This window comes from Crocodylus siamensis, chromosome 2 (assembly GCF_052110815.1).
Source record: "Crocodylus siamensis isolate JL-2025a chromosome 2, ASM5211081v1, whole genome shotgun sequence".
NCBI classification, from domain to species: domain Eukaryota; kingdom Metazoa; phylum Chordata; order Crocodylia; family Crocodylidae; genus Crocodylus; species Crocodylus siamensis.
The window spans coordinates 119,344,284-119,358,589 of record NC_143396.1 but is presented as its reverse complement, the minus strand read 5'-3'; the positions used below and the strand labels follow the sequence as shown (position 1 = coordinate 119,358,589).

The 14,306-nt window shown below is 43.5% G+C and overlaps 1 protein-coding gene across 1 annotated transcript in view; it reads right to left on the bottom strand.

The window, feature by feature from the left end:
* Positions 1–14,306, bottom strand: part of LOC149870673 (uncharacterized) — a 57,927-nt gene that overhangs the window by 20,065 nt on the left and 23,556 nt on the right. The window contains exons 4-5 of the mRNA XM_090034739.1: positions 13,356–13,466; positions 12,599–12,700 (exon numbers count right to left, since the gene is read on the bottom strand). Coding sequence (XP_089890865.1) covers positions 12,599–12,700; positions 13,356–13,466 — 213 coding nt within the window. The remainder of the gene's footprint in view (positions 1–12,598; positions 12,701–13,355; positions 13,467–14,306) is intronic.

The window sequence follows — 14,306 nt, the reverse complement described above, 5'->3', positions numbered from 1 at the left end:
TTTTTTTATTTCACTAAACAATGTAAGTTACAAGGAACTATTCCTTTTCACTATGACAATATGGGTTTCTGGACATCTCAATCTGCAACCATGGATCAAATGAAAATGTGAAAAAATGAAGTGTGCAAAGATGATAATTACACCAATGAGTTTAGGTTGGATGCCTCAAAGCTAAATATTTCAGAGGAAAAACAACCCTCAGTTTTAAAATAAAACTGAGGATTAGACTCAAACACACACGAACAAAGCTTAAAGCTAAATTAAGGCTATCAATGTCCATTATGTAGATTCTTAAACTTTGCTTGAACACATCTAGTCCTGGACACTGGCAAAGACTATATTTTGGGCTGTTGGTATATAGGAGTTACTCTACTGTATCTGGTCTTTCTAGATGGATGATTTAACTAGATGCAGCTCTAGTCTATCAGATAAAAAATGAATTACAAAAGCATGAGCAATATGAAAAAAATGGTCAAAGGGCTATACCAGGATTCAAGAGATGTGGATTTGTTTCCCAGCTGTACAATTGCTATCACTGGTAAAACATTGATAAAACTAACTCTGATATGGAAACAGATCATACAAGGAGGTTCTGAGAAGCTTGTTTATACATGAAAGAAGGGGGATTTTAGGTAATGCCAACTGTACTCTCCATCAAACATCTGCTTCCTGATTTCTCAAATGACTGCTTTAGGGATGGTGACAAAAATGACAGTCTATGTTATTTCAGTAGCACTACCACTATCCATGTGCCAAAAAATTGAAAAATGTAAAGCAATATGATATCTGAACAAGGGCTATAATCTATAGAATGTTCTAAACTGTTTTCACTTCGTAGTATATTTAGTTGTCAGGAGCCCCATAGGTCATATAATGGAGCTGTGTCAAATGATTTTGTCATGAAAAGCTAGGGTTATCTAAGCAGTGCTTTCTTAACTGCAAAAATCATTGTGTGTAGTAAATGCCTAACTAATGTCTGAAGCAATGCTAGGAACAGCTCTATGAACACCAGCATCCAGAAGATTATCAAGGTTCTTACAATGATTCCCTAATGACGACTTACAGAAAACAAATATCCCTTTACCAAAACAAAAAACCCCCGCAAAACAATGGGGCCAGGAGGACACGCTTTGACAGTTCAAAGCAGGCCACGACACCCAGAATATGTCCAGGGCAATAGCTGCCCAGATGGCAGTAGTGCCGCACAGAGGCCAACCCTGCAACCACAGTCCACTGGCAGCTGGCCCAAAGGGGCAGATGCCTCTACTGTCTGTGCAGTCCCCATCCAGGTCTGGCAGCTGTGCAGCAGGTCACAGCCAGGCAGCAGCCCCCACTGCCAGACTGCTGCAGTGGGTAAAGGGTGCAGGGAACTCTCAGGGCTGCTTCAGCAGTCCTCCTGGCACAAGGGGTATTGTCCCCAGGTACCAATTGGCTGGGCCCCAGAAGCTCTTGAGAGCGAGTAGCAGAGCTACTTGCCAGGGCAGCTTTTTATACTGTTGGGGACAGCATGGGTGCTGACCCCGGGCTCTCGCTCCCCCTCCCCCTGGCTGCAGATCCAGAAGAAGCCAGGCAGGGTTATTTTGCCCCTAGTGGCACAATTTGCTCCACAACAAAGTGCATGTCTGAGCATGTGCACTGAGGCAAAAAGCCCCGGCTCAAATTTGCACCACTTGCAAGTGTGGACATGCCCTTTGTGTTCATTAGTCACAGGTTTCCATCTTCATTAGTTAAGGATACTGGCAAGTGGATCAGGATTTAACTTTTTGAACTTTCCTAATTAAAATTACCTTTCCTAAAACCAAATACTAGCTTTTTGACTTCTTAGGTGTTTTCAAGGTAACTGGGAATAGTGTGTCACTGTTATGAAACTAGGAGATTCAGAATGCTGTCTCAGCTTGAAAGGAGCTTGACTTAAGTAAGACCACAGTGAAAATATACCATATTTTCTCACATACCACACTCACATACCACAATGTAAAACAAACGAAAAAATTAAATAAGAGAAAGAGAGAGAGATTTTGCCTTGAACTGCCTTTCTCATGAAAAGGCTGTCTTGAAAAATAGCTGCCAGCTTCTCTCTCAGCCATCAAGAAAAAGTGTCTATAGTAAACTCTACCCTTTCTGCTGAGAGAGAAGCTGGCAGAAGTTTTACAATATAGCATCTTCCTACTTCTATTCTGATTAATAACATCAGTTTCACTGCTTAAAACACTCTCTTAAGAAGATAAATAAACATGTCCAGTATCCTGAGATGACTTAGACATAATGACCTTAATATTTCTGAGTCAAGGCTAAATAAATGAAATGGCACAACTGAAGGTATTATGTATTCCAGGAAAATTAGTTAGTTCAGAAACTACTTCCCACTCCTAAACTATTATATGCAGAGAATAACTGATAATAATATAAAAAAATAAAAAAAATATAGAAATACTACAAATATCAAAGTAAATGTGAAGTAGGACCAATCTCATATAGCATTGCATGGGGGAGGAACAGTGGCACATATGTATTATAGAGATGTAGAGAAGGAAGGAAGTGCAAAATATCTGCTAGTCCTCTGAGGGAGGAGCAAGGAGGCTGTCTACCCATTTCTTTAAAATCTTTAAGGATGGCCTTTCCACAGCCTCTGCAAGTAACGTTTTCTACTACTTAATTATCCCTGTAGGAAAAATATGTTTCCTAATATCTAACTTAAATCTTCCTTTCTGAAAATTAAGCTGGCTACTTATTGTCCCACTTTCTGTGGCTAATGAGAGAAACTGATCAGAGTTCACTTTATAGTAACCTTTTTACACACTAGAAGACTTTTCATGTCTCCTCTCCATGGCTAGGTACAGATGTCATACATAAACCAATTGGACTGTGCTTTCTAATCTAGCAGGAAAGGGTTGTGGGGGGGAAGAAGACTTCCCCCTCCCTGCAAACTCAGTCTGGGGCCAGAGGGGTGTGTGGGGGGGGGTTAACCCCTCGTTCCCCTGGTTAAACCCCTTTCTCCAAGTACAGAGCTGCTCTGCCCTGCTAAACTTACTGCAAATTACTGCTGGCTGTGACTGTGGGCTACAACTCCTAGAGGCACCTGGAAGCAGGAAGAGGAAGTGATAAACAACCCTGCAGAGTCCTGCTTCTGTGATGCTGGACTGCAAATCCCAGAAAGGAAGTGTCAGAGAGTTGTGCTTTAGCACCCCCTGGCTTCTGGTCTGAGCCACTGTAGGCATGTGGCTTCAAAGGGGCCAGAAAACCCTCCTGGCTAAACAGGAAAATTCAGGAAAGCCTAAGGGCAAAAAAAGGAGCATTCAGGCTGTGAAAGCAGGAGGTAGCTACCCAGGTTCACATTTGCAGGGAATCAATTAGGAAGGTCAAAGCAGTGTTAGAATTCAGGCTGGCTACAAAAATTAAGAACAACAAAAAGTCCTTCTTCAGATATATAGGGAGCAAAAAGAAAGCACAGGGCAGCATAGGACCCCCTACAGATAGACAAGGGCAGCTGGTGACAGAAAGGAGGACCAAAGTATAGCTCTTCAATGAGCTTTCCCCCTCTATATTCTAGAACTTGGATCTAGACATATCTCCCAAATGCATTACTGACAGAAGCAGGAGAAACACCAGCCCACCAACTGTCAGTGCCAACCTGGTAAAGAGACACTTGGAGGGGCTGAATGTGTTTAAATCAGTGGGGCCAGATGAGCTCCATCCAAGGGTGATGAAAGATTTAGCCAGTGTCATAGCAGAGCCACTGGCATGACTGTTTGAGTATTCATGGTGCTCAGGTGAGGTCCCAGAGGACTGGAAAAGGGCCAATGTGGTCCCTATTTTCAAGAAGGGGAGGAAGGAGGATCTAGGTAACTGTAGACTGGTTAGTCTCACCTTTATCCTTGGGAAAACCCTTCAAAAATTATCAAGGATCACATTTGTAGCAGTCTAGTGGGTAATATAATGCTGAAGGGCAACCAGCATCGGTTCATAGCAGGTAGTTCCTACCTGACTAACCTTATTTCTTTCTATGACGGGGTCACTAAATGCTTAAGGGTCATACTCAGAGAGTGGTGGTGCATGGGTTGGTATTGATCTCAAAAGATATGGGCAGTGGGGTCCTCCAAGGCTTGGTCTTTGGGCCAGTGCTGTTCAATATCTTCATCAGCAACCTGGAAGAGGGCATGCAAAGCTCTCTGTCCAAATACACAGATGACACCAAACTGTGGGGCAAAGCAAACACACTGATGGGAAGAAACCAAATCCAGGTGGACCTGGAGAGGTTAGAAAAGTAGGCAAAGAACAACAGGATGCAGTTCAACAAGGACAAGAGCAAGGTGCTGCACCTAGGGAGAGGGAATCACCAGCATACCTATAAGCTGGGGGGTGATATTCTCAGCAACGCAGTGGCAGAAAGAGATCTCAGAGTTGTTTTTGACTCCAAGATGAATATGACTCATCAATGTGATGAAGTAATTAGCGGAGCTAACCACACTTTGTCATGCATTAATCACAAACAGATCCAGGGAGGTGATGCTCCCCCTCTATGCAGTACCGGTCAGGCTGCAGCTAGATTACTGAATCCAATTCTGGGTGCCGCAATTCAAGAAGGCCATGGACAACCTTGAGAGGGTCCAGAAGAGGGCCACTTATATGGTTAGAGGCCTTATGAGGAAAGGCTGAGGGACCTGGAACTTTTCAGCCTCCACAAGAGAAGACTGAGGGGGGATCTTGTGGCAGTATTCACTGATTAACAGGCGGGGGGTGGGTGGGGGGCGTGCAGTAGGGAATAGGAGATGCTCTGTTTACCAGACCACCCCTTGGAATAACCAGAAACAATGGCCACAAGCTGATGTAGAGTAGATTTAGGTTGGACATCAGAAAGAACTTCTTCACGGTAAGGGTTGCCAGAATCTGAAACGGGTTTCCAGGGGAGATGGTGCTCTCCCCTACCTTGGGGGTTTTCAAGAGGAGACTGGACAAGCACCTGGCTGGGGTCATCTGACCCTAGTACTTTTTCCCTGCCACTGGCAGGGGGTCAGACTCAATGATCCATTGATGTCCCTTCCAACTCCAGCATTTATGAATCTATGAATCCATGAATCTATGACTTTCCTAAATCAAAGGTTAATGTGTATCTATTTGTTTCTCAGTTTAATCTTTGCAGATTAAACTAACCTGCAAGGAATTAATCGATTCAGCCTTGGGCTTTTTGACTGTATTTAGCCAGTCAGTTCTCTCTTTGTAGGCTAAATAAACCCTGTTCCTCTAAGCTTTCCTCACAAGTCATGTTTCCTTAAACATGTCCCACATTTGTTGTACTGCACTCTGGATATGTCTACATCTTTTTACAGTGTGGTTCCCCCAAACTGGATATAGTACTCCAGCTGAGTAAAAAAAAAAAAAAAAAAAAGATTATCCCACCAAGTTTTACCTTTGACCTGCCTGTTAATGCATCCCAGAATTATATTTGTTTTTTTGCATAAACACCACATCAACTTGCATTTAGTTTGTGATCATCTACAGTTTCACAGCAAGCTATGGATAACTAGGCCATGTCTGACTGCTCACATAGGTTCTTTGCTGAGATACAAGACCTCCACCTAACCCAGGAGGTGCACAGTCCCACCAGAGGGAATGCCTTGCTAGACCTGGTCCTGGCCACAGGCGATGACTTGGTGAGGGGACTCCAGGTCTTCAACCACCTGGGTGATAGCGATCGTCACCTACTGGAATTCATCATCCAGAGCAGGGTGTCAAGGGCCTGCAGCAAGGCAGTAGCCCTTGACTTCAGGAGGGACTACTTCAGTGAGTTGAGAAGATTGGTAGGAGAGGCATTGCAGTCCTGGAGAGTAGGGGAACTAGGTGTCTGAGATGAGTGGTCATTCCTTAAGGAGACGATCCTCTGAGCCCAAGGGGTGACAGTCCCAAAGTGAGTCAAAGGGGGCAAGAGTGCTCAAAAGCCCCCTTGGCTCACCAAAGGTATTCAGGAATGTCTGAAAGCCAAAAAGGGGGCATACATCCAGTGGAAGTTTGGGGGGCTATCACCAAAGAGGATTATACCTCCATAGCAAGAGTCTGTAGGGAGGCTGTTAGGAAGGCTAAGGCGGAGATGGAACTAGGGCTAGCAACAAAGATCAAGAACAACAAAAAGTCCTTTTTTAAATACATAGGGAGTAAAAAGAAGTGAAAAAGCAGAACTTTTTAACAAATTCTTTTCCTCCATTTTTCTGAGCAGGGACCAGGACTTCTCCTCCACCGAGATTCAGGAGTGACTCCACTAGGCCTAGGGTCAGGGAGGACTGAGTTAGGGAACTTCTGAAGGAGCTGGACATGTTCAAATCAGAAAATCCAGATGCTCTCCACCCTAGAGTGCCAAGGGAATTGGCAGGGGTCATCGTGGGGCCCCTGGCACGGCTTTACGAGCATTCATGGTGCACTGGTCAGGTGCCAGAAGACTGGAAGAAGGTCAAAATGGTTCCCATCATCAAAAAAGGGAGGAGGGAAGACCCAGGCAACTATAGGCCCGTTAGTCTTACTTCGGTCCTGGGGAGGCTCTTTGAAAAAATTATCCAGAAGCACATCTGGGAGGGGCCAGCAGGGGGAAGGATTCTCAAGGGCAACCAGCATGGGTTCATTAAGGGCAGGTCCTGTCAGACCAACCTGATAGCCTTCTACGATCAGGTCACAAAATCACTGGATGCAGGTGTTGTGGTAGACGTAGTCTTTTGGGACTTTAGGAAGGCCCTTGACACTGTCTCCCACCCCATTCTCATGAAAAAGCTAGGTGACTGTGGCACTGATGCCTACACAGTAAGATGGATCACAAATTGGCTAGGGGCTGCACCCAGAAAGTAGTGGTGGATGGGAATCCCCCAGGGCTTGGTCCTCGGGCCTGTACTGTTCAATTTCTTTATTACTGACTTGGACAAGGAGGTGAAAAGCACCCTGTTCAAATTCACTGATGACACCAAGATTTGGGGTAAGATGAGCACGCTAGAAGCGTGGGACAGAATACAACTGGACTTGGATAGGTTACAGGGTTGGACAAATGTAAATAGGATGGAATTCAATACTGACAAATGCAGAGTACTGCACTTGGACAGGAAGAACCAGCAGCATGCCTTTAGGCTGGGGAACTCCCTTATTTAAAGCACAGTAGCAGAAAGAGATCTTGGAGTCATTATTGACTCTAGTATGAACATGGGCTGCCAATGTGAAGACGTGGTCAGCAAGGCTAATTGCACCTTGTTATGTATCCACAGATGCATCACGAGCAGGTCCAAGGAGGTGATCCTCCCCCTCTATGAGACACTGGTCAGGGCCCAGCTGGAGTACTGCGTCTAGTTCTGGGTGCTGCACTTCAGGTGGACAGCATTAAGAGGGTCCAGAGAAGGTCCACTCACATGATCAGGGGGCAGCAGGGCAGGCCCTATGAAGAGAGGCTAAGGGACCTGGACCTGTTCAGCCTCCACAAGAGAAGGCTGAGAGGGGATCTAGTGGCAGTCTATAAACTTACCAGGAGGACCAGAGGGGAATGGTCAGATGCTGTTCCCCCGAGCGCCTCCCGGAGCAACACGGAATAATGGCCACAAGCTGATTGACAGTAGGTTCAGGTTAGACATCAGGAGGCACTACCTCACAGTTAGGGCAGCCAGGATCTGGAACCAGCTTCCAAGGGAAGTGGTGCTGGCTTCTGTCTTAGGGGTCTTTAAAAGGAGACTTGATTACTAACTAGCTAGGGTCATATGAGGCCAGTATTCATTCCTGCCCATGGCAGGGGGTGAGATTTGATGATCTGCTCAGGTCCTCTCCAACCATACATCTATGAATCTATGAACTACTCTTTGACTGTTTTTCCTCAATGGTGGTACACTCCATTTTTCGTAATTTTATCTTTAAAAAAATATAGCTTATGGGTATGTGCAGCCATTAGACTTAGAGCAACTTAACCCTGCTTAGCTTAACTAGGGTTAGGTCAACCTGAAAGTTGATCTGTACAAACATTCAGGGAAGTTGGAGTGGACAAAAAAAAATGGCTGGTTCTATCCAACTTAGTTCACCTGAGGAAGTGCACTAAGTTATATTTGGCATAGGTCAGCCTGATCTATCAAATGTCTGCACACATTTGGAGTAAAGTCCGATGGATAGGAAAGCCTAGCCACTTGCCCCAGCCCTGAGGCTGTGCTGTTCCTACTCCTTTCCTCCCTGATTGGACTACTTTTAGCCTCCCAGTATCTCTCTATCCTGGACAAACATGCTGCTTCCCTGCCAGAAACACCGACCCTCCTCCTGGACCCCACAGCCCCTTCCCCAGTTCCACCAACTCCCCTTGCCTGGATTTGCCAAACTCTCCTGAGGACATACTACCCCCTTCCCCCAATCCTGTCTGCCCCTTCCCCCACCCCAACTTACTTAGATTACATTTGTGGTATGGCTCCCAGCATTGGCAGATATCTGCTCAAACAGGACCCAATCTATGATTGTACAGCTGAAAGTAAGACATGGAATCATAGAATTGGGTCCTGGGAACGTCTGTATGCACCTTATATTATCATAATCCATATAATTATAGATTTCCATTTAGTGGTCTGGTTTTTGAAGTGACATAAAGCCTCCCTGGTTTGTATGGGGCCTTAACATTTATTAGGGTAATAATCTGTCCTCTGTTCAGATCTGGCTACATTAGAAGCTGTCAAAATTACCATCACTCTGAGGTTTACATTGGAGTGCTCAGTTTTTGGTAGCATGCACCAAGATTTTTATGTTCTGTGCATCAACAAGTAACATTTTCCTACAAAATTTTATATGTAGAGCAAATCATACTCAGGACATACACAAAACTGAGCGGAAAAGGAGGAGAAAGATTATTCTCCTCCTGCTCACCCCCATCAAAATATACTTATGTTTAGTAGAAGTACACTCTGTTGGGAACCAGGAGGCCATGAATTCTAGGGCTACTTATACTTAGAACAAAGTCTACACAGCCTGGGAATAGATTTCATGCCATCTCCCATCTACTATAGTGCTTTGAAAGTGTCCTGAACCAGCTGCTTAAAAGAAATGTGTTTGAATGCTGCCATAAACATGTATTGGATAATGTTCCCTTAGGGCAGGTTTTTTCCACACTACATGTAGTCTGGCTTATATTCTGAAGTGTGAGAGTATATAACACTTCCAAAACCTTTGATAATGTTGTAAGTACTCTAATCTGTATAGTCTTCTTTTCCCAGAAGTATCCAGACCTTTCCTGAAAACGGCTCAGTCCTTGTATTTAAATGTACCTTGTGCCAATGAATTCCATAGGCACACGTGTATTTTGTGGAAAATGTATTTCCTTTTACTGGTTTAAATTTTCTCATTTTTAGTTGATTGGATGGTGTCTTCTTTTTTTTCTACTTGGAGAAAAGATGTCTTATCTACCCCTTCTGTACCATTTTTATTTCTATTTTTAGTATATGCTGCATTTTTACCTCCTCTATAAATAACTAGTTCAAAGCTTTTAAACCTGTTTTCATATGCATGTTTTTTCACACCTCTAGTAATTCTTGTCACTTATCTTTGAACCACTTCCTTCGTAAGTATGCATATATATACATGTGACATTAATTCAAGGACTATTTATGCAATTTATTTAAATAAATATTATGACGGGGGGCAATCCATCTCGGGGCTGGGATCTTATGTTGGCCCGCCCACCTGTCTAAGTAGGGCAGTCTGCACAGTCTCTCCTGCCACAACTTTGCTTTTTCCCAAACTGCTGCATAAATACAGGAGGCTGTCCATTTTAATGCCCCGATACCAGGGGGTGCTGTACACAACTCCTACCTCCCCTCATTGTGTACCATATCTCATAGATGGCATCCAGTTTATTACTACAGCTCTGGCCTGAGGCCGGGCCAAATTCAGTTCATTGTTAGGCCTCTCTCATGCTGCCTTGTTCTGAGCCTCACTCGTACTGCTCCTCTCACTGGGGCTTCAACCACTCTGGTCTCTCTCACCAGGACTCCTACATACTGCCCCTCACTGGGCCACATACACCCTGATCTGCTTCCTTGAGCAGCTCTTGTAGGCCATCAGGCGTGTCTTTCATTCCTTGGCTGGCCATGGTGCAGCCTTTCAGGCCTTTTCCATTACCCTCATCGTAGAGGTGACCAGTTAATTTACAAAACTGGGCTGATTCTGCCCCTAGCCCCTCATTGGGTGACTTTCTACATTCATATACTCTGGAGAAGGAGAGGGGTTTTGGCCCATGTGCTGTCCTTCTGGCCATCCTTCAGCCCTACTCTACTCTATGTTTACATATAGTCCTTCAGGTTGTGATGACATCCCCTACTCTGTGCAGGCCCAACATACAATACTGCCCCCACTCTATCCAGGCCATACCTCTGTCCCCTCGCTGGGGTCTATGGGATCTTTCACCCCTGTGGGGCTCAGGTCCCCGAAGGTTTGCCTGGCCCCCATACCTGTCCCTAAGCCTGGGTAACCCACCAGGATATGGGGGCTGGGGTTTTGAGATGCCCCACCTCACCTTTCACTGGGGAGATAACTGACCTGGCATTTTTGGAGGACTGTCCCACCACAGACAGCCCCCCCAGACCACCCTTCCCTGGCAGGGTGCAGCTTTCAGTCATACCCAGGACCAGGAGCCTTCTGCCATCCACATTGCTCCTGCCCTTACCTCCAAGCTGTTACAAGCAGCAGCTCAGCTGGATATTGCCTCCTTGGATGCTAGCAGCAAACTGCTGGCCCAGCCCTGTGGGCTTGAACCTAAAATGGCTGCCTCATCAGGGCTGGCTACCTGCAAGCTACCAGTTCTAAACCTTAAAGTGGCAGGCACCCAAAAGTGCCCTGTCAAAAATATATAGAAAATATTAAAATCATCTGAAAAGGTCATAACACGGTTATCTTATTTTCTGCATATTTATGTGAACTGTAAAAATGTATTTGTGACCATCTATTTGAACTAATTTTTTACTCTTTCTAATGGTTTAGTAAATTAAACGGCAAACAACACTGTTTATTCATTTTCCAAAATAATTTTCCACAAGTAAAATTTTATTCACAATTTAAAAAATGGTAATTAGAGTTGTTTGATTATTCCTGGACATGACTTTTCGTCTTGACCCAGAACTTGGAAAACTAAGGATCTTCCAACCAGGAATCAGCAATAATATAGTGTGCTTTAACTGAGTTACATGACACTGCGTAAGCCATTAATACTTAATGTAAAAATCATGACCAATAATTTGTGAGAGTGCCTGGGTAGTAATATGCTTGTATAAACAAGTCAACCAGTCATTGGATATTTTTGAGTAATGAAGACAATAGAAACAAAAGTCTGTTTGCAGATAATCCACAAACAATAAAAGAGATTTAAAAGTTAAATGAATTCATCACTGCAAATAAATCACCCAGCTCTGTCCCTTTTGAGCAATGATCCGAGAAGAGACCGGAAACCGCATGGTCTTGCAGCCTTCATTTTATATAAAGAGAGCTGTAATCCAATACCCAAGAAAGGTCACCAGTCTTTTTGCTGTCAGATACTAGTTGTGTCCTGGCAGGGGTACCAAAATACATCCAAATAAATGGGACATCATCAGGGCCTACTCTACCAGGAATATTGATTTAGTACTTACAACTGATCTCATTGGATCTTACCCTCACCTTACACTTGGGGGATGGGGTCGCATGGGTGCTAAGGCATAAGGTTGACAGCCCCGAGGTTTGAGGCCATAGCAGAAACACTCACAGCATGGCCCTGTTAGATTTCAACAAATCTAAATACTTTGTCACAAGGATATAAGAAGGAAGGAAGGACTTTATACTCTGGTGTCCAAGTCAGGTCAACCTGTCCTTGATGCAGGTTTTATACCATATTTAGTTTTTTCCCCTGATTCTGAAACCATCCAGTGGTCAGTCTGGCTCCTCATAAACCTTAAATTCTGTTGGTTGGTAACAGTTCCACAGGGATACTATTATGGCCGAAGCTGTCTATAATCTGAGGCTAAGAGGGCTACACTTCTTACGGTTTTCTTGTGAGACTATCACTGAGAGCTTCAAGCATGGGTCCTAGATCAAGTTTGGGTCCTAATCACTCTTAACAGGTGTAAGTGACTAACCACCAGCTAGCAGCAATGCAAGGCAGTGGAGAACACATCTCCACACCCCCACAATGCTTTTCATATTGCATGCCACATTTGTTCACTATTCTACATGTAACCTGGGCCAGTTGAGCATATCACTGATAGCTTCATTTTGAAGCCATTGGTTACTACTTTTTGTTAAGAGTATTGGCACTATGAACTTTTTTAGGATTAATGCACACTGATTGCATCTACATGAGATGCTGACCATGCAGTAGCTTGTTACTACTGCACAGTAGCATTGAGTCATGGTTCATGCAGTGCGACGTTACTGCATAATAACAAACTACTGCACAGTCAGTGTCATCTAAAAGCTGTTCGGTTACTGTGCAGTTATTTAGTACTTGTTTAGACAAGTACTAAATGACAGGTCAGTAATGACTGCGTGGTCAGCATCTCATGTAGACGCAGCCACTGTGCTTCCTAGCTGAAATCATATTTCCTCTAATAAGACAATCAGCTGGTTTGCCAGAAAGTACCTGGGTTTCTTCCTTGGGGATGTTTTCACCATTCTCCTGAAACTGCATTGATTTCATTCCTTCAGGTTTTTGGGAATCAATCATCTCTAAGGATTTAATGCCCTAAAAGCAAATAAATAAGTAAGTAAATAAATAAATAAAATCAAAAGGGGTGGAGGGTCACAAACAGTGCTCATAACTATGAAGCTCTCCAGACATACTTCACATACAACTCTGATTCTCCAAGACCTTTTTGAATCTAAATCATGCAGCTTAGAGAAAACTGCATAACTTAGATTGAGTCCACCTTGGGCTTTTTGAATGTCTGTACCTATCCTAGACAACTCTGCAGGGAATAAAGGCACCTAAGCCCCACACTTTGACCCACTGCACAATCTGCTTGGGTCACTGCTCTAATAGAAAAGGGGAAAAGAAAGCTGCATGACTTTCAAAATTCCATGGTGAGTGATTCGGCAGAGCCTTGGCTCCATTCCCCTCACCATAAAGCACTAGAAAAAAGACAATAAGTACTTTTCCCCCTGGAGTTTCTCAAGGCTACTCCAAGGGCATCACTGCTACATCTTTACATAGGATTTTAAGTTAGGTCCAAGTTTGCCCTGAATTTCTAAGTCTGTCTCTAAGAAAAGAACCGTCCTGTTACTTGGTATCTCTGGATCCTAAAGTTCATCATGGGAAATCACTCAAAGCATTGCAGGAATCAGAATAATAGTTCTAATTACTATGAAATAATAGCTCTATTTCATTAGAAATAGCTTACCATTTCTATTGCATCAACTCCTTGTCTCAGGGAAATAGCCTCTGCAACAGAAAAATCTTTTTTGGGATCCTTGGCTTCTGGAGTGGATGTTGATGGTTTCAATTCATCAGTCTAATGGGCAAAAATATTTGGTAGCCATTATAACCCTGTTATAAAAAATGAAGGCCAATCAACTGGGATGTAGGAAGCCATGCTTTTCTTATGAAAAGATGGCTGCATCAACCCCAAAGTTCAACTTTATTACCAACCCTAAGCAAAGATATACACTCAGAAGCTTTCAAAGTGGGAACAGAGATTTTAATTGGTGTGAATCTCACAGTCTAACAGAGAATACAGGGCTTCTATTTTGATATTCAGAGTTCAACTGTATTTTATTACCTTTGGAAGCAGCTGTATCAGAGTATATTTTCCCACAGGCACAAGGTCAATGACTTTCTAGTAGTTCCAGTAAAAATTGCATATATATACCCCTTATACTGTATATTAATAATAAAACCCCCATAATCCTTTTTGTCGTGTTAACTCAACAACATGCATGTTCCCTCCTTTTTCTTTCATAGAACCCTAAAGATAACAGGGAGGAGGCAAGCCTTGGGGTCTTCATACCATTATGTAGGAACCAATGGAAAGTGAAAACAATAACAAAAAGAATAAATAAAGCAAAGAATTAAGCAGCATCTTCTGAAAATGGCTTCAAAATGTATGCATACAATTATCTCAGGGCCTGATTTTTTTCCTATAATATGAGGCAATGCTATTAACGTTATTAATTTTGTTCATGCTTTACCCTGATCATAGTGAGACCCAAGAACTGATGACGGCTATTTTTACATAAAGTAATCCAGGCCTTTCCCTTCATATAAGTACATTAATATTTCTCACCAACTTATATCTGTTGTGCAACTCTATTCCCAAGAACAAATCTAAGCATGGAAAGACCATGTATTCATT